The sequence below is a fragment of the Megascapheus bottae genome, chromosome 3 (assembly GCF_031878675.1).
Source record: "Megascapheus bottae isolate mThoBot1 chromosome 3, mThoBot2.hap1, whole genome shotgun sequence".
NCBI classification, from domain to species: Eukaryota; Metazoa; Chordata; class Mammalia; order Rodentia; family Geomyidae; genus Megascapheus; species Megascapheus bottae.
This window is the reverse complement of record NC_143511.1, coordinates 86,470,613-86,489,444: the sequence shown is the minus strand read 5'-3', so window position 1 is coordinate 86,489,444 and position 18,832 is coordinate 86,470,613. Positions and strand designations below refer to the sequence as shown.

Below are 18,832 nucleotides of genomic sequence, written 5' to 3'. Positions count from 1 at the left end.
GAAGCTGCTTCTGCCAGCAAAGCATGCAAAGACCAAGATAATTGTGGCACGCCTGAAGGTCAAAACGCTCTAGCCTTGACAAAACAGCAAAGATGCTTCATTTAGGCCAGCACACGCACAGCTCTGATGAGTGCAAACATCCTGGAGCCTGGTGACAGCAAGTTAAGTTGTCAAAGAAACAATAATAAAGAGAAGGGAGGGAAAACAAAGGCATCAAGAATAAAATCCATTCCCTGGCTTTCAGGGGAAAGGCATGTAAAAGCCACATGAGGGACCCCGGGGCAGGGTCCTTACAGAGGAGAGCGCTTGGCTTCTGAGCAGCTGGAGTTATTGCAAGCACACCTTTTCTGAACTCTGCTTATTCCTTGAGTCCAAAACAAGTACAAGTGAAGTACTTCTTACCCCAGCGATCGGCTGTCCCGTGGCCCCGGCCTGGCTGCACGTAGGCCTGGCTGCTGCTTGAAGCAGGCACTGAGACCCCCAGCGCATGCCTTTGGCCTGCAAGCCAATGGGCTGGCAGCACTGACATCAGGAGCTGAGAGTTGGCCCTGGGTCAAGCTAGGCTTTGCGGCCCTACCTGTGGATGAAGTTCTTCTTCTCCAGGTACTCCATGGCAGAGGATATCTGGGTGGCCATGTAGAGCAGAACCACGGCGCTCACCTCTTGCCGGTTACACTCTCGCAGGTAGTCCAACAGGTTCCCATAGGTCATGAACTCAGTGATGATGTAGAACGGGGGCTCCCGGGTGCAGACCCCTGCCAACAGCACATGGGAGTAAGAGAAGGACTGGTGCCAAAGGAGGGGCTTCCACACAGAGGAGGTTCTGCCCACAGTGGTGCCCACACTCTTTCATCCTCTGAGTTCATGACAGACTGCCGCTGAATTCAAAGGCAAGGCAGGCCCCATGGCACATGCCCTAAGCCTCCACCAGGCCGCCCCCATCAATGGGGTGGCCACTCTGCTGAGAATGGCCTCGGAGGCCATTGGGAGGTTTTCATCTGGCAGCTCTCGGGTATCCATTTAAGGTAGGAACTCTCTTTCTCCCACCTCTCCCTCACCCCACATCCCACATGGCCTCCTTCCTCTCCTTCATCAGGAGCCAAGGTGATAGATCGGAGCTGCAGGCACAGGAGCCCCAGTGTTCTTGGTGCCCACACAGGACCTGGTTAGAAGTAGCTGTTCCAGGACCGGGAGTTTGGCCTAGTGGTAGAGTGCTTGCCAAGCATGCATGAAGACCCGGGTTCGATTCCTTGGTACCACATATAGAAAAAGCCAAAAGTGGTGCTGAGGCTCAAGTGGTAGAGCTCTAGCCTTGAAAAAGTCCAAGGACAGTGCTCAGGCCCTGAGCTCAGGCCCAGGACTGGGGGAAAAAAAAAAAAAAAGCAGCTGTTCCACAGGTGTGTTTTTCCACACATGGAAGCTAGACTCAGCTTATAAACTTCTAAGTAAATACACTGGGTGGCATGTAAGTGTTTTTACAGATGTATCCACAGAAATATAGATTCAAGGGAGAACTCAAATAGGTAAAGTCAAAGTTCAACAAAATAAACACCAGGAGGCGCCTACCTGCAAGCGGAGTGGTGTAGGGTGGGGTGAAGGGGAGAGTAGATGGATGAAAAGAAGTGGGAAGGAACGCAGACAAGAATGGAATGTATATCCTACAAAATTAAGAAGAAAGGAAAGGTGGGGAGGGGAGAGAGGGGAGAGAAGATGCTGAACGAGGAGACACTGGTCAAGATAACTGTATTCACAAACTGCTTTGTCAAATGGCAGCGCCTTTGGATAACTACTTGAGCAGTATTTCAAAAAGTGGCACCCTCAGAGCTCCACATTCCTCACCCAGCAGCTGCACCAGATTGGGGTGCTTGATTTCCTTCATCACTGCGGCCTCCTTCAGGAACTCTTCCACCTCCATGGTGTCCTCCTGTAGAAGCAACGGCTCATTACTGTTAGGACTCCGGCGTGGAATGGAGAAGCAATCTACTTTCTTTAAAACTGCAGGCCAGCTGTTCTTAACGTCCCCTCAACATCGTTGGGTGGGCAGTAGGCCAGGACACACAGGAAGGGGAGAACGGGGCAGCATCCCAGCCCGGCATCCCCACCGCTCTCTTCCCAGGGCCCTCTGCCCCTCACCATGCTCTGGTGCATGTGGTGGAAGCCCAATGGCAAAAGCTGGAGCAGCGCCTGCCAGGACCCTGGGAGCCGAGGCCCCACCATCCTCCTGGGCCAGCAGGCTGCTCCCAGGTGACTGCAGAGAAGCCAGCACAACAGGGACAGGTATTGGACAGTGTGGGGTGACAAGCCACACACAGAGGCAGCTCACACACACAGCTGCTGGGAGCACTGAGGGCAACACAAAACCCAGGTCAGGAAGATCCTGAGAAGGTGAACACCAGAGGGAACAGCCTGGCTCCAAAGCCCCTCTCTTGTTCGTCTGTCTGCCTGTCTGTGTCTCTTACACATCCACAGAGGCTGCAGTACTTCTTTTTGTTGTTGTTTTTTAAATCGGTTGTGGGGCTTGAACTCTGGGCCTGAGCGCTGTCCCTGAGCTCTTCAGCTCAAGGCCATGGCCTTACCCCTGGAGCCACAGCACCACTTCTGGTTTTCTAGTGGTTAATTGGACATAAGAGTCTCATGGACTTCAATGCTCAGGTTGGCTTTGAACTGTGATCCTCAGATCTCAGCCTCCTAAGTAGTTAGGATTATAGGCTTGAGCCACTGTGCTGGGCTTTTTTGAGTTTTTTTCTTTCAGAAAAAAAAAAGTGTGAATTTGTCTCCCTCTGCTGGAATCAGACAGTTTACTTTGCCATCTGAACTACATACAGCAAGCCAGGTATGGGGCTGGGTTATGTGGAAATAAACCTATGTTAGCCTATGATGGTTCTTTGCTTTTATGTTTAAATTTTTCATCATCCTTTTGAAGAAAATTCATCCAGGGTTAGGAAAGCAGCTTAGTGGTAGAGTACTTGCCTAGCATGAATGAAACACTGGGTTTCATTCTTCAATACCACATAAATAGAAAGGGCCACAGTGGCACTATCAAGCGGTAGAATGCTAGGCTTGAGCAAAAGAAGCTCAGGACAGTACCCAGGCCCTGAGTTCAAGCCCCAGGACTGGCAGAAAGAGAGAGAGAGACAGAGAGAGAGAGAGAGGGAGGGAGGAAGGGAGGGAGGGAGGGAGGGAGAGAGAAAGAGAGAGAGAGAGACACACACACACACACACACATACACACACAGAGACAGAGAAGGAAGGGAGGGAGGGAGGGAGAGGGAGGGAGGGAGGGAGGGAGGGAGGGAGGGAGGGAAGGAAGGAAGGAAGGAAGGAAGGAAGGAAGGAAGGAAGGGAAGCAAAAGGTAAGCTTCTGGCCTCTGTTCAAGTGGAGAGCCCACTAGACGCTGCCTCCCTGAAGAGGCTGCAAGAGCTTACCTGTGTGAGCTCCAACCCAGCTGCTGTGACTTCCTGTGTCTCTAGGCTCTTGCCCTGTACACCCCAGGCTGGTCTTACACAGCTGAGAAGCCTCTGCTGCTGCTCTGACTGTATTCATATCATCCTATTCTGTCTCCTGCCACCCAGACTCCCCCAGCATCTGCGCTGAAAGATCGTCTGATAATTTTTAAGTTTAAATTTTTAAATCTCAGGGCTAAGTAGGCCCTGGACAATACTCCATAAATTCTTACTAAGTTAAAAAAGTCTTATCTTTCGATTCCTGGGTACCAAATACACAGAAAAGGCCAGAAGTGGTACTACAGTTGAAGTGGTAGAGTGCTAGCCTTGAGAAAGCCCAAGGACAATGCCCAGAGTTCCAGTCCCCGGACTAGCCAAAAAAAAAAGTCCTCTCTGGCAAATATCCAGGAAGTACTCAAGGAAACCTCAACCATGCCACCACACCAACTCATTGATGGGACCAAAAGGTGCAATGCGCTGAATGTCACATCAGGATGCTACCTATTGTCTCTAGACTTGAAGAACAGGAAATCACATCTGCTCTAAAGCAGTGGACTCTACGTTGGCACACACTTCTAGTTCCTGTTTACTGTGCCTTCAAGGGAAGGCATCAGGCCAGTGGCCACTGTGAGCCGGCCATATCAGCCACACCACCACAAACCTGAGATTCAGGCACACACGCTGGTCTGTGGCCTCGTGTGTGCCACGCAGTCCCTTCTTTTTTCCCAGGGGGCCCCTCTCTCACTGCCATGGGAAGTCATTCAGAAGGGCAGATGGGTCAACACTAGGGGGCACTCTCACCACAGGGAAAGTGAGGCTCATGCCAGGCCTGAAGAGCAGAGGCCTGAGAATGGAAGTTTCCCTTGGCATCCTGGGATCCACAAGCACTGCCCCTGTCCTGCCACGAGGAAGGCAGCTCCAGCACCTGTCCACGGAGGTCTGGCCCATGATGTAGGGCCCGTTACCTCCACCCAGGCTTTCAAATCTGCCCACAAAAGCCCCCAAGTGCTGCTGCTAGGAAATCTCCTTTGGGAGCTCCCAGCTTCACCTCCTCTCTCCTACTCTCTGTGCCACCGGGGCACTGGGCACCTGCCAGCTCCCACACATGTGGACATGGACAGAGATGCCCCCGCCCATGGAGACGCCGATGCCAGAGCATGGGTGAGGATGAACGCAGCCCACCTTCAGGGTCTTCACGGCCACAGTGAGGCTGTATTTCTTCCACACGCCCTCGTACACCTCCCCGTACTGGCCACCGCCCAGTTTGTGCTTCATGGTGATGTCCGTGCGCTCCATCTCCCACTTGTCATAGTTGGGGGACACGCCGTACACCGTGGGCTTGTTGCGCTTGGGGGCGGGGTAGTGGAGCGTGGTGATGAGCCCATCCGCCACGGTGGAGTGGTGGTGAACCAGCTCGGCCAGAGTGTTGAAGCGGCTCTCTGAGGACACGTACAGCTGCAGAGAATAAGACCAGCCGTTACACACACACACCCCATCCAACAGCTCGGCCAGCCACCCCAAGGAAGCGCGTGCAATGCACGGCAGGACCCCCATAGGCGGCTCTACGCTGTGCGGCTCAGCCGTCCCATCTCTAACAACATCTGAATTTTCTTGCTGTAGAAATGAAAGCCTCAAGGCATTTGTGCCTGCTGTTCTTCTCTGCTTTACATGCCCCATACACACCCAACACTCCCACGTCCAGTTCTCCCACACAAGGGTAAATGTCTATGCAGTCATTGGACACGTGAGGACTCAGGCCTGCAATCCTAGCTACTCAGGAAGATGGGATCTAAGGATCACAGCTTGACAGCCCTGAGAGAAAACTGCTTGAGACTCTCCAGTAAACTGCTTGAGACGAACCAGTAAAAAGCTGAAGTTAAGGTGTGGCTCAAGTGGTAGAGCATCAGAGAAAGCCAAGTAAGAATGCTAGGATCTAAGTTTAAACCCCGATACTGATTTAACTACTGTCCCCCCTGGCTGTGAGCGTACAGGGTCTGAGACATCTCTTCTTATCCTGGAGCCTCATGCTACAAGTAAGCCATGAGCAGATAATAGGTATTCACTAACCAGATGTTGAGGCTGGGGGAGGAACTCAGCGGTAGACTGCCTACCTAGCACATTCAGAGCTTGGCACTGCCAATAGCTGATAATTAGGTTCAATGAGTGGGAGAACTTAGTAAGTACTGCTGACTTAGACAAGAAAATAGTGTGTGACTTTCAATGGGCAAACTTAGCACCTGTGAGAAGTGACAGTGAAAGGGCGGGCGTGTTCGCCGTGCCCAGCCACAGGAAGTGGGTGGCCTCTAGGACAGGAGAGCATGGCATCTCCACGTGAGACATGCAGATCCACTCATGGAGCACGGAAGGCCTGTGGCCACGCTTCTCAGAGCCTGCTTCTCTTAGAGTTCTCATCCAGACACACGGGAGGTGGGGGAGAATGGCAGAAAGGACCACTGTGAACATGGGTGGCAACTACCACTTCTCTCCTTTCATGTGCAGCAGGGGTGCAGTGCCCACATGCCTCCTCACCCAAGACAGTGTCCCTCTAAAATCTCCACAGCACATCTGGGCTCCAGGCCCCAAACTCAACCTCCAGGCTCGCCAATGGCAAGAAAGGCTCAAAGTCCTGGGAGAAGGATGCAGATGTGAGGCTGGGGAGGCCCATGGGGCCCTGGGCAAGGAGAAGGAACAGGGCCAGGACAGCACACAGCTGACCCACGACAAGGCCTTAGGCACGTTATTGCTGAGGTGAGCGTGCTCCGTGGCTAGGCAGTATTTAGAGGCAGTCTGATGGAAGTTCCAGCCCTGACCCCCAACTACTCGCCTAGCTTTTTGGGAACTGCCTTTGTAGCAGCTACAGGGGGGTCTCCTGTACCCCGAGTTCTAGCTGTCACTGTAAACACAGCAAGCTTGGTCCCTGCTGCCTGTGCTCTCCTTATGATGTCAGGCGCCTTTGCCGCAGCCCATACCATGCTGCTCCAAGCTCCGGCCTCCCTAACAGATGAATAATCTTCTTCTTTATGAAGTTAGCACCCCAAGTATTTCACTAAGGTAACAGAAAACTAACTAATGCCATCACTGGCTGTAAGTTCCCGAGATAGTTAAAGCACTTGTAAAAGAAGGAGGTGGAGCAGGGCATTGGTGGCGCACACATGTAATCCTAGCTACTCAGGAGGCTGAGATCTGAGGAACACAGTTCAAAGCCAGCCTGGTCACCAAAGAATGTGAGACTCTAACCTCCAATTAACCACTAGAAAATAGAAAATGGGGCTGTGGCTTGAGGGGTAGGGCTACAGCCTTGAGCTGAAGAGCTCAGGCACAGTGCCCAGGCCCAGGGTTCAAGCCCCATGACCTCCTCCCCCCAGAAAGGAAGGAAGTTGAGCCATAGTAGTACACACATAAACCCAGCAAGAGGAGGGCTGAAGTAGGAAGATCTAGGGTTTGAGGCCAGCATGGGATACATAGTGTAACTCTGCTCAAAATGCAAAATAAACCAAGCAAATAAACAACAAAATAATTAAAGAAGGAAATAAAAGATACAAGTTGACCCATCTATGACCCACAATAGGGGTCATGCTTTTTATTTATTTATTTTTGTTTTGGTGCCAGTCCTGGGCTTGAGCTCAGGGCCTGAGCACTGTCCTTGAACTTTCTCAAGACTAGAGCTCTACCACTTGAGCCTCAGCACCACTTCCAGCTTTTTTCTATGTATGTGGTACTGAGGAATAGAGCCGGGGCCTTTGTGCATGCTAGGCAAGCACTCTACCATTAGGTCAAACTCCCAGCCCCTCAATTTTTCACCAGTTCTGACTTGAACTCAGGGCCTGAGCACTGTCCTTGGGTTTCTTAAGGCTAGCATTCTACCACTTGAGCCACAGCACCACTTCTGGCTTTTTCTATGTATGTAGTAGTACCAAGGAATTGAACCCGGGTCTTCACGCATGCTAGGCAAGCACTCTACCATTAGGCTAAACTCCCGGCCTGGGTTTCGAGCTTTTTGATGACAAGCCCAGCAGATAAAATTCTAAAACAACAAGACTCCTGAGCCCATGTGGCAACTGGGGCCTTGGGCCTTGGCTTGAGTGCAAAGGCCTCTGCGAGATCTACCCACAACCACACTGTATGATGTATGCACAGCAGGGAAGGCCAGGCACCCAGGCCTGCTGGAGTTCCGTCCCACACAAGCTCAGCCAGGGCATTCTCCCCCAAGAAGACTGAGAAGAGTGCCAGCCATGTGCGACACATACTGCTTTCTTCCTTACTGTTTTCCTCCCCAGCTCCACTCACTGGTGGTGCCTCTCTACCAAGGGGCATGCAGAAGTCAGGCCCAGAAACCCTTCTTAGGACCCAACCATCTCTCCCATCTTGGACATCTGGGCAGTATGTGGCTGGCAGGCTCTTGGTACTATCCTCGGAGGAAGACACTTCCCCCTACCCAACCCAGGCTGGAGCGCTTTGAACCCCGGTTCACCCAGAATCTGCTCGGACTCCCTCAGCCTCATGAGCTGCCAGCCAGTCACAGGAAGGGTCATGGCATGGGCAAATTTCAACTCTGTCAGTAATTTGGTTTACAGAGCGTCTGGCTGCATTCATCCTCGGCAATATTCCTCGGCCCTTCCTGAGTGGGCAGCTGCGTCTGCTGTCCTGCCTGCAGTCCACTCTGCTGCTTCCCTCTGACGGGTGCTGGGCTTGGAGCAGCATCCTGCAGGCGAACTGAGTTACCAACAGGACTGTGTGGCATGTTCGGAGAGAATGGCACATCACTGTGTCATGTACCCAGCTCCAGACACTACGGTGCTCAGCCAGCCATGCCCAAACCCCAAAGACAAGCCCTGCCAAAGAAACCCCCAGAACTGGCCCGCCCCTTGACACATTCACGGGCAGAGCTGCTGCCTCTGCCTTGGTTGTGAGCCACTCACAGACACCCGGGCAGGCAGGAGGCAGCCCAGGGCTGCCACATCTCTCAGGCAGCAGAGTCCCAGCGATCTCATATGCTCTGCAGCAGGCCCACGGGGCCACCCCACCAAACCTGAGCCCAGATCAGTGTCTCGCCCACCCGAACCCTGCACTGCATGTGGAATCAATGGGTACTACATGGCACATAGCCTCCTCACAGGATGGTTAGATGCCAAGAACCGAGGATCAGTTAGGCAGGAACGCAGAAAGAGCAGTCAGTGGAGGGTCACACGGCTAGAGAAAGCACAGCAGAACGGCCACGTCCTGCAAGGCTTCCCGGACGCAGCAAGAGCTCTACCTAGCTTGGCCCTGTCAAGAGTCCACCAGCTGGGCGCGGTGGCTCAGGTCTGTAATCCTAGCTCTCAGGAGGCTGAGATCTGAGGATTATGGTTCAAAGTCAGCTTGGGCACTAAAGTCCGTGAGACTCTTATCTCCAATCAGCTACTAGAAAATGAGAAGTGGCAGAGCTGTGGTTCCAGCGGTAGGTAGGGTGATAGCCTTGAGCTGAAGATCTCAGGGACAGCACCCAGGCCCAGAGTTCAAGCCCCATGACCCACCAAAAAAAAAAAAAAAAAAGAAGAGTCCAACTCAAAGCCCAGAGCCATCAGCCCTCGGGCTGCTTGATGGACCATAAGTGGAGATAGAAAGCCAGAACACAAGGAGAAAGATAAAGAGAGCCAGGATGGAGGCGGGTGACAGTCTTCTACATTGGTCTAAAGACAGTAAGAAGCGAGCTTCAATCATCACGGCCTGTCCTTGTAGTCTTGACATTTTTACCCTTTTGGATCCAATCTTGGCTCTGGAAATGTTTCCTTCAGTGCTAAGCCCCGCCATGCCCGCTGTGGTCTCCCCTTGCCACCAGACATCAGCCTCTCAATGGAAACACAGCCCCAGGCCTCTCCCCCCCCCCCGCCCCCCAGGACAGCAGCTCTGGCAGGGCCGGCGGAGGAGAGCAGGACACCTGGAAGAGCTGGATGGGCCCAGTGGGAGAGCTGCCGACTGCACCATGGGCGGTGTGATCCACGCACCCCATGCGAAGGTCTGTACCCCTCTCAACAGTATACTTGAGACCAAGCTCAACTAATGAGTTGTCGAACTGTATCATGCCAGCCTGCGTCTGGAGGCTGCTGACTGAACAACTCCAGAGACGACACCATTATCCTGCTCAGTGCTCGTCGTCCCTAGGGACTCCTGGGGCAGCCTGCCTCGGATCAAGGGAACAGATGGACCCAGCTTGCTGGCTGCCCAGGAGCCCTGTGCCCCATGTCCTCCCTCACGAACATGGCACTGCTCTTCCAGAGTCTGTCCTTACAATGCTACGACCCCACTCCGCCTGTGTGAGAACCCTGTGACTGAGTATTTCTATCTGAAGAAAAAAGAGAAAAGGAGTCCATGGGCTAAGGGTGAGCCCACGTTGTGATGGTGAGGCTGCCAGGCTGGTGGTGCCCTGTTGGTGAAGGTGAGAGGACAGGGAGGAGAGAGAACAAGTCAACGCAGTGTCTACAATGTGATTTAGCAACATCTATACTGAAGTCTAAACTCAGGCCCTTGATCCACGCATGCTCCCATGCTCCCAGCCCATTTTCGCTTATGCTGTTTTTTTTTTTTTTTTTTTTTTTAAATGCCCAGGTCTGACTAGACTGTCATCTTCCCATCCATGCTTCCAGCAGAGCTGGGTGGCACACATATAGCAACATACTCAGCTTTCTATTGGTTAAGAAGGGAGTCTCAAGAACTTTTTGCCCAGACAGCCCTGAACTACAATGCCTCTTGATCTCTGCCTCCTGAATTGCTAGAATGACAGGTAGGAGCTGCCACATCTTCAAAATCCAAGTGCATAGAGCCTCAGATCAGCTCTAGTAATGTATCTTGTATACATTTCACTGCATTTACATTTACAAAGAAGTAGAAACGTACTCAAACAGCAAGGAAGGAGCTACGTGCAGGGTCTGCCAAAACCTTGAAAAACTGAACTAGAATAGGATGGAGTCTAAAGTATGGTGACACGATGAGGATAGGAAGGTAAGGAAGGACTCAACGGAAGTCTGATTCTTGTTTGTGTAAGTAGTAGGTGGTGAAGTAGTAACAAAAGATTAGAAGCAACCTGGGAGCTGAAGCAGTTACATGACAGTTTACATGAAAGATGCCCCGTCCAGCAGGGGGAGTGCTGGGAAGGGTGACTGATCAAACAGCACAGCACACACACAAGGATCTGTTCATTTGTAAACCCTTTTATACAACCATCTCGAGTAAGAAATAAATTTTTAAAAGATGGCCCATCTATGCCAGTCATGAACAGGAGACAGGTGTCAATGTGGCAGACACACTCCCCCAAACACCTTCTATCAGGTGGGGAAGGAGGGCAGGCCAGCGGGGAGTGCATGGGTCCAGCCCCTGTGAGAATAGACAGACGCACCGCACCGGTTCAGGAGGCCTTGCTCACAGCGGCTGCGGCTGGGCAGAGCTACCCAGCAAGGTGGTCTTTCACTGGGATTCATTTTGTCCAATGATAGTTTTTAAACCAAATATAGGTACTACAGATGATTTCTTCTGTCTATTTTTATTTTTTGGTGCTGGTTCTGGGGCTGGAACTCAGGGCTGGCGTGGCACTGTCCTTTAGCTGTTTTACTCAAGGCTAATGGCTCTACTACTTGAGCCACAAGCTCCACTTACAGCTTTTCTGCTGGTTAATTGGAAATAAGAGTCTCACGGGCTTTCTTTCCCTGGGCTGGCTTTGGACCTCAATCCTCAGATCTCAGCCTCCTGAGTAGCTAGGATTACAGGCGTGAACTATGGGCATCTGGCAATATCTCATTTCTTAAGCTGCCTAAGCTATCTGGGCCTGCCTGATAACCCACGTGTCTACACCACTGCCTAGTGCAGCCTGGTGTGGGAGGAGTGCAGGGTGGAATCCCAAGCCGTGTCCACAGGTTTCTCTAAGACACTTCACACTCTTAGTTTCCCTTTCCAAATGCAAAAAGGCAGATTATATCAGTGCCTCTGCATGGGACCAGGGTACGGTTTAGATGGACTTACAAGGTGCTATGGCACAAACTTGCAGCACTCATGAAACAGGGAATCCTCCCTTTGCTGACTCATACAGTCTGTATAAACACTGTAAAAGCACATTTGCCAACTCCTTTACCAAACCGTAGTGGGAAACTGTAAGTATACCTGTGATACATGGAATCACTTTAGTTGAAAGTTGTGTGTGCATGCACGCGCACACGCACACGCACACACACACACACACACACACACACAGAGTGTAATTATATCTGCAGGAAGAAGGCTATAGGCCAGACTTAACTAATGGCCTGTTGTTTGGACTTTTTTCTCATTGGGGATGAATGACTATGGGAGATTTCTTTAAAAAGAACAGTTTCCAAAGAGTGAACAAATGCAGCAGTCATACTCACTAGACACTATGCCGAAAATGAATTATAGGGCTGGGAGTTTGGCCTAGTGGTAGAGTGTTTGCCTACCATGCAGGAAGACCTGGGTTCAACTCCTAGGTACCACATATATTTAAAAAAAAAAAAAAAGCTGGAAGTGGTGCTATAGTTCAAGTAGTAGAGCTCTAGCCTTGAGAAAGTCCAAGGACAGTGCTCAGCCCTGAATACATGGCCCAGGACTAGCAAAAAAAAAACCCCCAAACCCAAAACCAACCTCCCCACCTTGCCATCAGACGCAGTGTTGATCCTGTAGTGGTACACCCTCCCTTCGTATCTCAGTGAGATGGACCGCTGGCCAGGACTGCTCTCGCTCTCCCGCACCAGGAAGCTGCCGTTGATCCCGCTGCTCAGCAGGTACTCGGCCGCGTTGCGGGACACAGGCCCGTGGTACCAGGAGTGCTTCTCCAGGCTGTTGACAGGGGTGATGTAGTTGCTTGGGACCCATCCTTGGCCATTTTTGGTTTGGGCTTCGCACCACTCCCCATTGTGATTGTAGCCTAGGACCCGGAGCTTTTCACCTGAGCGGAAAAGAACCCAATTAACACATCAGCATTGAAATCAACTTTCTGCCATCTCTTGTCCCTGTCTGATTACCAACCACCTCCAAATCCCCTACACTGGCGTCCTCTGCACAAAGGGACATAAATCCACACAGTTGCAAGCATGCAAGCTCACACTCCATGCGGGACTTGCTGTTTGTGCTGAGTGTCCAGATGAGGGCGCTGCCTCCGCCTTGCAAGTCTATTATGTCTATCAAGCACTCTGCTCCTAGGGGACGGACTCTGGGGGGGGGGTGGGGGGGTGCGGGGGGAAGCAGTTTTTTCTTAGGAAAACAACCCTGTCTCCAGCATTAGGTCTGGGTTTCCTCTGCAGCATGAATGTGGAGCTGTGTAAGGGACTGCCACACGGAGCTCTCCTCCCCGGAAGATTCGGCTGCTTTCTGGGTGCTTCCGCGTTCCAAACCGTAAAGCTGCTCTCTCAGTGGGAAAAGGGGAGGCCACTCCCCAGCTTCTGTTTTTGGTGACTACCCCACACTCCCTTTACCTTTGGTTATGCTTAGAGTGTTATCGCCACTGGCCACGAAGTCATACAGTGCAACGAAAAGGTTGGGGTCATTTTCGCTGGGTCCGGCAAGAAGGTTTTCCTTGGAGTTCCAGCGTGCAGCTTCGCTCAGGCCTTGAGGTTCAAAGTCAGAGGCCACTGGCCGCTGAAGGGCTTCTAGAAGACAAGAACACAACAGTGAAAAGGGAAGAACTGAGGAGACCTGAGCTGCACTTGCAGCAGCAAAAGAAGACTAACTATATATTCATTTATTTCACTTGACATCTGTGTATCAGAGGAGTTTTGTTTTTGAGGAGGACTCCATCACATATTGTGGGATACACTCAGCATTTTCAGTCTAAGGTAGTAACTACCATTTCCAGATAGCATAAGCTTCTTCAGGTCACTAATTTAATCAGAAACTGACAATGCTCGTCTTTAAAAGTCTTTTGCTACTGCTTAAAATAGAGCACAAGTTGGTGCTAGTGGCTGTAATCTTATCAACTCGGGAGGCTGAAATCTAAGGATCATGGTCTGAAGTCGGCCTAGGCAGGAAAGACTGAGATTCTTATCTCCAATAAGCCTTGGAGAGGGGAGGTGGCCAGAGGTGAAGCTGTGACTCAAGTGGAAGAGAGTGCTAGTGGTGCGCACAAAGTTCAAGGACACCACTTCCGGGCCCAGAGTTCAAGCCCCACAACTAGAACCAAAAAAACAATAACAAAGCAAAAACAAAACCTCCCAATTTTTTTGTTTGTAACACTTAGATGTATCATGTAGCTTAGGGCTCGTAAGGAGTCAGGTACCGGCACGCCAGGCCTCTCCTTCTCAAAGGACCAGCTCCTTGCTGGGGATCATCTTCCCTCAAGGTACCAGCTCATCAGTGGCCTTGGCCTGTCCTAGATGGACTCCCCTGCTGTCCAGCTTATCCCTACTGGACTTCAGCTGACCGGGGCCTTTGCTGACAGCCCACTCCCCCCACCAGCTTTTCGCCTCCACTGGCCATCTTTAGCTGTGGTCATCCTTATACCATTTACCATGTGGAGACTGTTAATGTTTTTTTCTATTCTGGAATAAAAGCCTTCCACGCTGAACCTCTAGGTAGATTCCACCCAACAGCTCTCACATCAGGTGTATAGAGCAGTGTTCGCTACAGAGTCAAATAATTCACTACTCTGTCCCTGAAGTTCTTCTTGTCTTTCTCGGATTGCGCTAGGGGTCTGGTAAAAATGAAGGGAATCAGAAGGGTTTTTCCAAACCAGCAAACTGGCCTTAAGCAGAATGGTGACTGAGGTGCATTATGAAGTAAACCCAAACACTATGCAAGGAACCTACGATAAGAAAATCAGCTTGAGGAAGTGGCGCTGTGGCTCAAGGGCAGCGTCCAGGCCCAGAGTTCAAGCCTTACAACAGGAAGGAAGGAAGGAAGGAAGGAAGGAAGGAAGGAAGGAAGGGAGGGAGGGAGGGAGGGAGGGAGGGCGGGCAGGTGGGCGGGCGGGCAAAGTATGTGTGGCGGTGTGTTCTGATTTACAAAGAACCGAAAGACCTACAAATAAACTATACAAGGGAGTGACAGCACAATGCTGTTTTGAGGCCTATCACCCATTTTAAGGGATGTGCCTGGCCTTGCATTCATTTTAAAGCAAGCAACCAACCCCAGAGGGCACTGAGGCCTGAGGGAGCCGGCAAGCTTTGGGGAGCTGGACCCCGGGACCGTTCAAGTCTCTCCAACATCCACATGAGGCTCCCACACCAGTCTTCATACCAGCGGAAGGGAACCTGCAGGAATGGCTTTTCTGACAGAATTAACCCTACCACTTAACTTCATCTTCTGTACTCTAAGTGTTGAGGTAATTTCTAGGAAGAAGGCCCTATCGCCTTGTCACATCCCAGGTGTGGCTATGAGCAACTGCTCCTGTACCCCAGTACCCTGGCTATGAGTAACTGTTTCCACACACCTCTAGCACCCTGGCCCTGAGTAACTGCTCCTGTAACTCCTGTACCGCCATTTAGAACCTGAGGATCAGAGAAAAAAAAAGTTGGGTAAAGAGGATTTTTTATTTATTTTTTAAAATTGGCTGTGGTACTTGAACTTGGCCCGGGAGGGCACTATTCCAGAGTTCTTCTGCTCATGGTTAGTGTTCTGCCATTTTGAACTACAGTGCCACTTTCCAGGTGAATAATTAGAGATGAGTCCTATCAATTTTTCTGCCTGGGCTAATTTTGAACCGTGATCCTCAGATCTGTCTTCAAATTCTGCTCAGCAAGCACTAGGCATCAAGGTATATCCCCAGATTTTTTAGTTTCTGTTCTTACTGTTTTGGGGAAAGTGGGCTGCGGATATGCGATACTGAGTTTGTATCAACTGCTTAAATCCCCACCTTTCCCCCCCCCCCTTTGAATTCACAGACAGGGAAAATTATGCTAATTGTTTTTTCTGTTCTTTTTCTTCTTTGCCAGTACTGGGATTTGAACTTAGGGCCTCTTGCTTCACTTTTTTCCCTCATAGCTGGGCAGGCACTCTACCACTTGAGCCACACACATCCAGTCAGGTTTTTTTTTTTTTTTTGCTGATTTATTCAAGATCAAAGTCTCATCGACTTTTTCCTGCCCAGGTGGGATTTGAACTAAGATCCTCAGCTCTCAGCCTCCTGAGCAGCTAGGATTATAGGTGTAAGCCACTAGCATCCAGCCTGACATACAAGCTTCATTAAAAATGGAGATCTTGGTTAGCTCTATAAGTGAACAGAAAAGTCGAGAGTGCAATTATTACCATTTACAAAGTCATAGTCATTTTCTGCCTCGATTTCCCAGGACTGAAGACAGTAACCAAACATCATTTCCTGTGATCTCCAGCACAAGAAACCTTCCATCTGCCACTGCTCAGCAGGCTGAAGGCAGTCCTGATGAGTGTGGACTAAAGACTTGAGACGATGCACCCACATGAATGGTTCTCCATTTTCCTAGGACAACCTTCTCCTTCTTGTCCAGAATCCTCAGAATGGACTTTTAGAGGTTCACTTCAACTCAAGTACTAACCTCTGGTCTCCTTGGCCAGAGTTCAAACCCAAACCCCCAGCACAAGGAGAGAAAGGCTCTTACTATCAGTGAATGTACTAAGACTGGGGTCTGACAATGTGGTGAGAGCAAAAACCCACACTTGAGAGCTTTCATTAGAAACAGATATTCACCAATACCAGCCTTTTCTAGAGGACTCGACTCTACTGAAGTGCTTCCACAAACCTCGACCCAGGCAGACAACTTGTCTACCTATGGACCAGGGTTCACTGCCGTCACCCTCTCACAGAATTCTCACAAAGCATGGTGGCACTCTTGGAGTTTCATTCTTAGTAACAAACTTCCTACTACTGCACCTCCAGCAGACCAGAAATTCTGGCCCAGAATGGCAGAGATGGATCAACCTTAAGGCAGAGGAACAGAAAGTTGGCAAATTGGAGAACTTCTCCACTAAAGAAAGGCCATACTGATGTCCCTGCACTTTCTGCTTAACTAATGATGGGGACTCTTCAGAAAATGTAAGACTGGGGGCTGGTAAAGGCAAAGAGTACCAGTCAATCACTTGCTAATAATTAAATACAGCCTGTTTTCAAAGCTCTTGGATACTACAAGACACTGAATTTTTTTTTTTTTTTTTGGTAGTAGGTCATGGAGCTTGAACTCTGGGCCTGGGTGCTGTCCCTGAGGCTCTTTAGTTCAAGGCTGGCGTTCTACCACTTGAGCCACAGTGCCATTTCTGGTTTTCTAAAGGTTAATTGGAGATAAGAGTCTTAAGTTTTTTTGTGCGTGGGCTGGCTTTGAACCTCGTTCCTCAGATCTCAGTCTCCTATGCAGTTAGGATTACAGGCATGAGCCACTGATGTCCAACTGGCATTCCTTTTTTAAAAAAATTAAATCATGGTTAGCCGGGCATGGTAGCTATACACACACACACACACACACACACACACACACACACACACACACACACACACACAGAGAGAGAGAGAGAGAGAGAGAGAGAGAGAGAGAGAGTGTGTGTGTGTGTGTGTGTGTGTGTGTGTGTGTGTTACGGTCACCCCTTCCTTCAATCTCTCCCAGTTTTTCCCACCCATAAATTTTTGGTTTCAGTTTGGCTCTGTGGATGGATCTCTTCCTATTTCAATGCCAGTAATTTGTTAGCTGACGTCTAAGAGAGATGAGAGGCCTGGAGACTGAAGGCATGCAAACTGTTCTGGTAGTTTAGGTGTTGGGTAATAATAGAAATGATGACTGACTTCTTTTCTGTTTTTCAAGTGTTTTGGATGGTAATAAATGGAGATTCTGATACATTAGTGTAACTGTCAACAGTAAATAAATGTGCATACAGGAACTTTAAAAAGTAATTTTCTCCTCACATCTCTACTTGGTTGGTGTTACATTCATCAAGCAATCATAACTGCTACTATGTATCTGAGATACACAATTATTTGCCTGTTTTGGGGCTTGAATTCAGGGCCTGGGCACTGTCCTTGGACATTTTTTGCTCAAGGCTAGAGCTCTGCCACTTGAGCCACAGCATCACTTCTGGCTTTTTCTGTTTATACGGGTACCAAGGAATCAAACCCAGGGCTTCCTGCGTGCTAGGTGAGTACTCTACCACTAGGCTATGCTCCCAGCCCTATACACAATCTTTTGAAAAGCACACAAGTGGCTTGGGGAAGCCTGGGGGTGCTGCCCCTCCTAGGGGAGTGAGATATAAAAGGGAAGGAGAATAACTTACACCTATAATACTAGCTACTGGGAAGCTGAGATCAGGAGGCTCACAGTTAGAGGCCAACCTATACAAAACTTCAAGAGACCCCTACCTCAACTAATAAGCTGGCCATGGGGGTACATGCACAAACGGTAAACAGAAAGAACTCTGTCAAGTCTGGTGCCAAAGGCTCAAGCCTGTAATCCTTGATGATCTGAGGATCACAGTTCAAAATCAGCCTGGGTAGAAAACCCTTCCCAGGTCCTGAGTTCAAGTCCCAAGACTGATTTAAAAAAAAAAAAAAGCTTTTTGCTGTGCCCTGGGCCTAGGCTATGTTTTTTTTTTGGGGGGGGGGAGTGGGAGGGGTCAGTGTGGTGCTTGAGCTCAGGACCTGGGCACTGACCCTGAGCATTTTTGCGGAAGGCTAGCACTATGCCACTTTGAGCCACTGTACCACTTCTGGTGGTTAACTGGAGATTAAGTCTCACAAACTTTCCTGCCAGGACTGGCTTCAAACCAAACTCCTCAGATCTCATCCTCCTGAGTAGCTAAGATTCCAGACATGAGCCATCAGCTTCTGGTGCAAAATGCTTTTGTTATTTGCAAAATAATGAAAGCAAAAGGGCTAAGAGCATGGTTCAAGTGGTAGAGCATCTGCCTAGGAAGTACAAGGCCTTGAGTAAGAAAAAAGAAGGGAAGAGAGACTGCTGGTTAGGTAAGAAGAAACTGTTTAAAAACAGCTTCTATTAGTAAAAACTGTCAGGCAAAGGATCCTTCCTAGAGAGGAACACTTACAGAAAAGAATGGACAGAAACCACAAATAAGCAATGCACAGAATGAAAATCACCATCCAACAAGGAAAGTGTGTCATGGGCAAAGGCAACTGGGCAGTGGGTGTGGACAAGCGGTAGCAATGGGGAGGGGCTCCTCCCCAGGCCTCCAGGGAGGCCACTGGGCTGAGCCACTGCGAGGGCAGGGGGGAGAAAGCCATCTGGGGGAAAAGACAGTGGAAACTTATCCTGAGATGCACACTATGATTTGTGCACACTGGGTTTCAATAGTTGTACAAAGTGCAAAATACTCATCTCTATGAACTCATAAACATTCCATTATAGAACAGAATATAGTTAAAACGCTATCTAAATAATTTTTTTTAGAAGACTGAGACATAGCTCAGTGAGGCCTGGGTTTGATCCCAGCTGAATGT

General features: G+C 50.0%; 1 protein-coding gene across 2 annotated transcripts in view; it reads right to left on the bottom strand.

The window, feature by feature from the left end:
* Abl1 (ABL proto-oncogene 1, non-receptor tyrosine kinase) overlaps nt 1-18,832 on the bottom strand; it is a 108,704-nt gene that overhangs the window by 10,023 nt on the left and 79,849 nt on the right. For both annotated transcript variants that reach the window (XM_090330820.1, XM_090330821.1), the window contains exons 2-6: nt 12,900-13,073; nt 12,078-12,373; nt 4,627-4,899; nt 1,840-1,924; nt 578-755 (exon numbers count right to left, since the gene is read on the bottom strand). In XM_090330820.1, the coding sequence (XP_090186946.1) occupies nt 578-755; nt 1,840-1,924; nt 4,627-4,899; nt 12,078-12,373; nt 12,900-13,073 (1,006 nt within the window). The remainder of the gene's footprint in view (nt 1-577; nt 756-1,839; nt 1,925-4,626; nt 4,900-12,077; nt 12,374-12,899; nt 13,074-18,832) is intronic.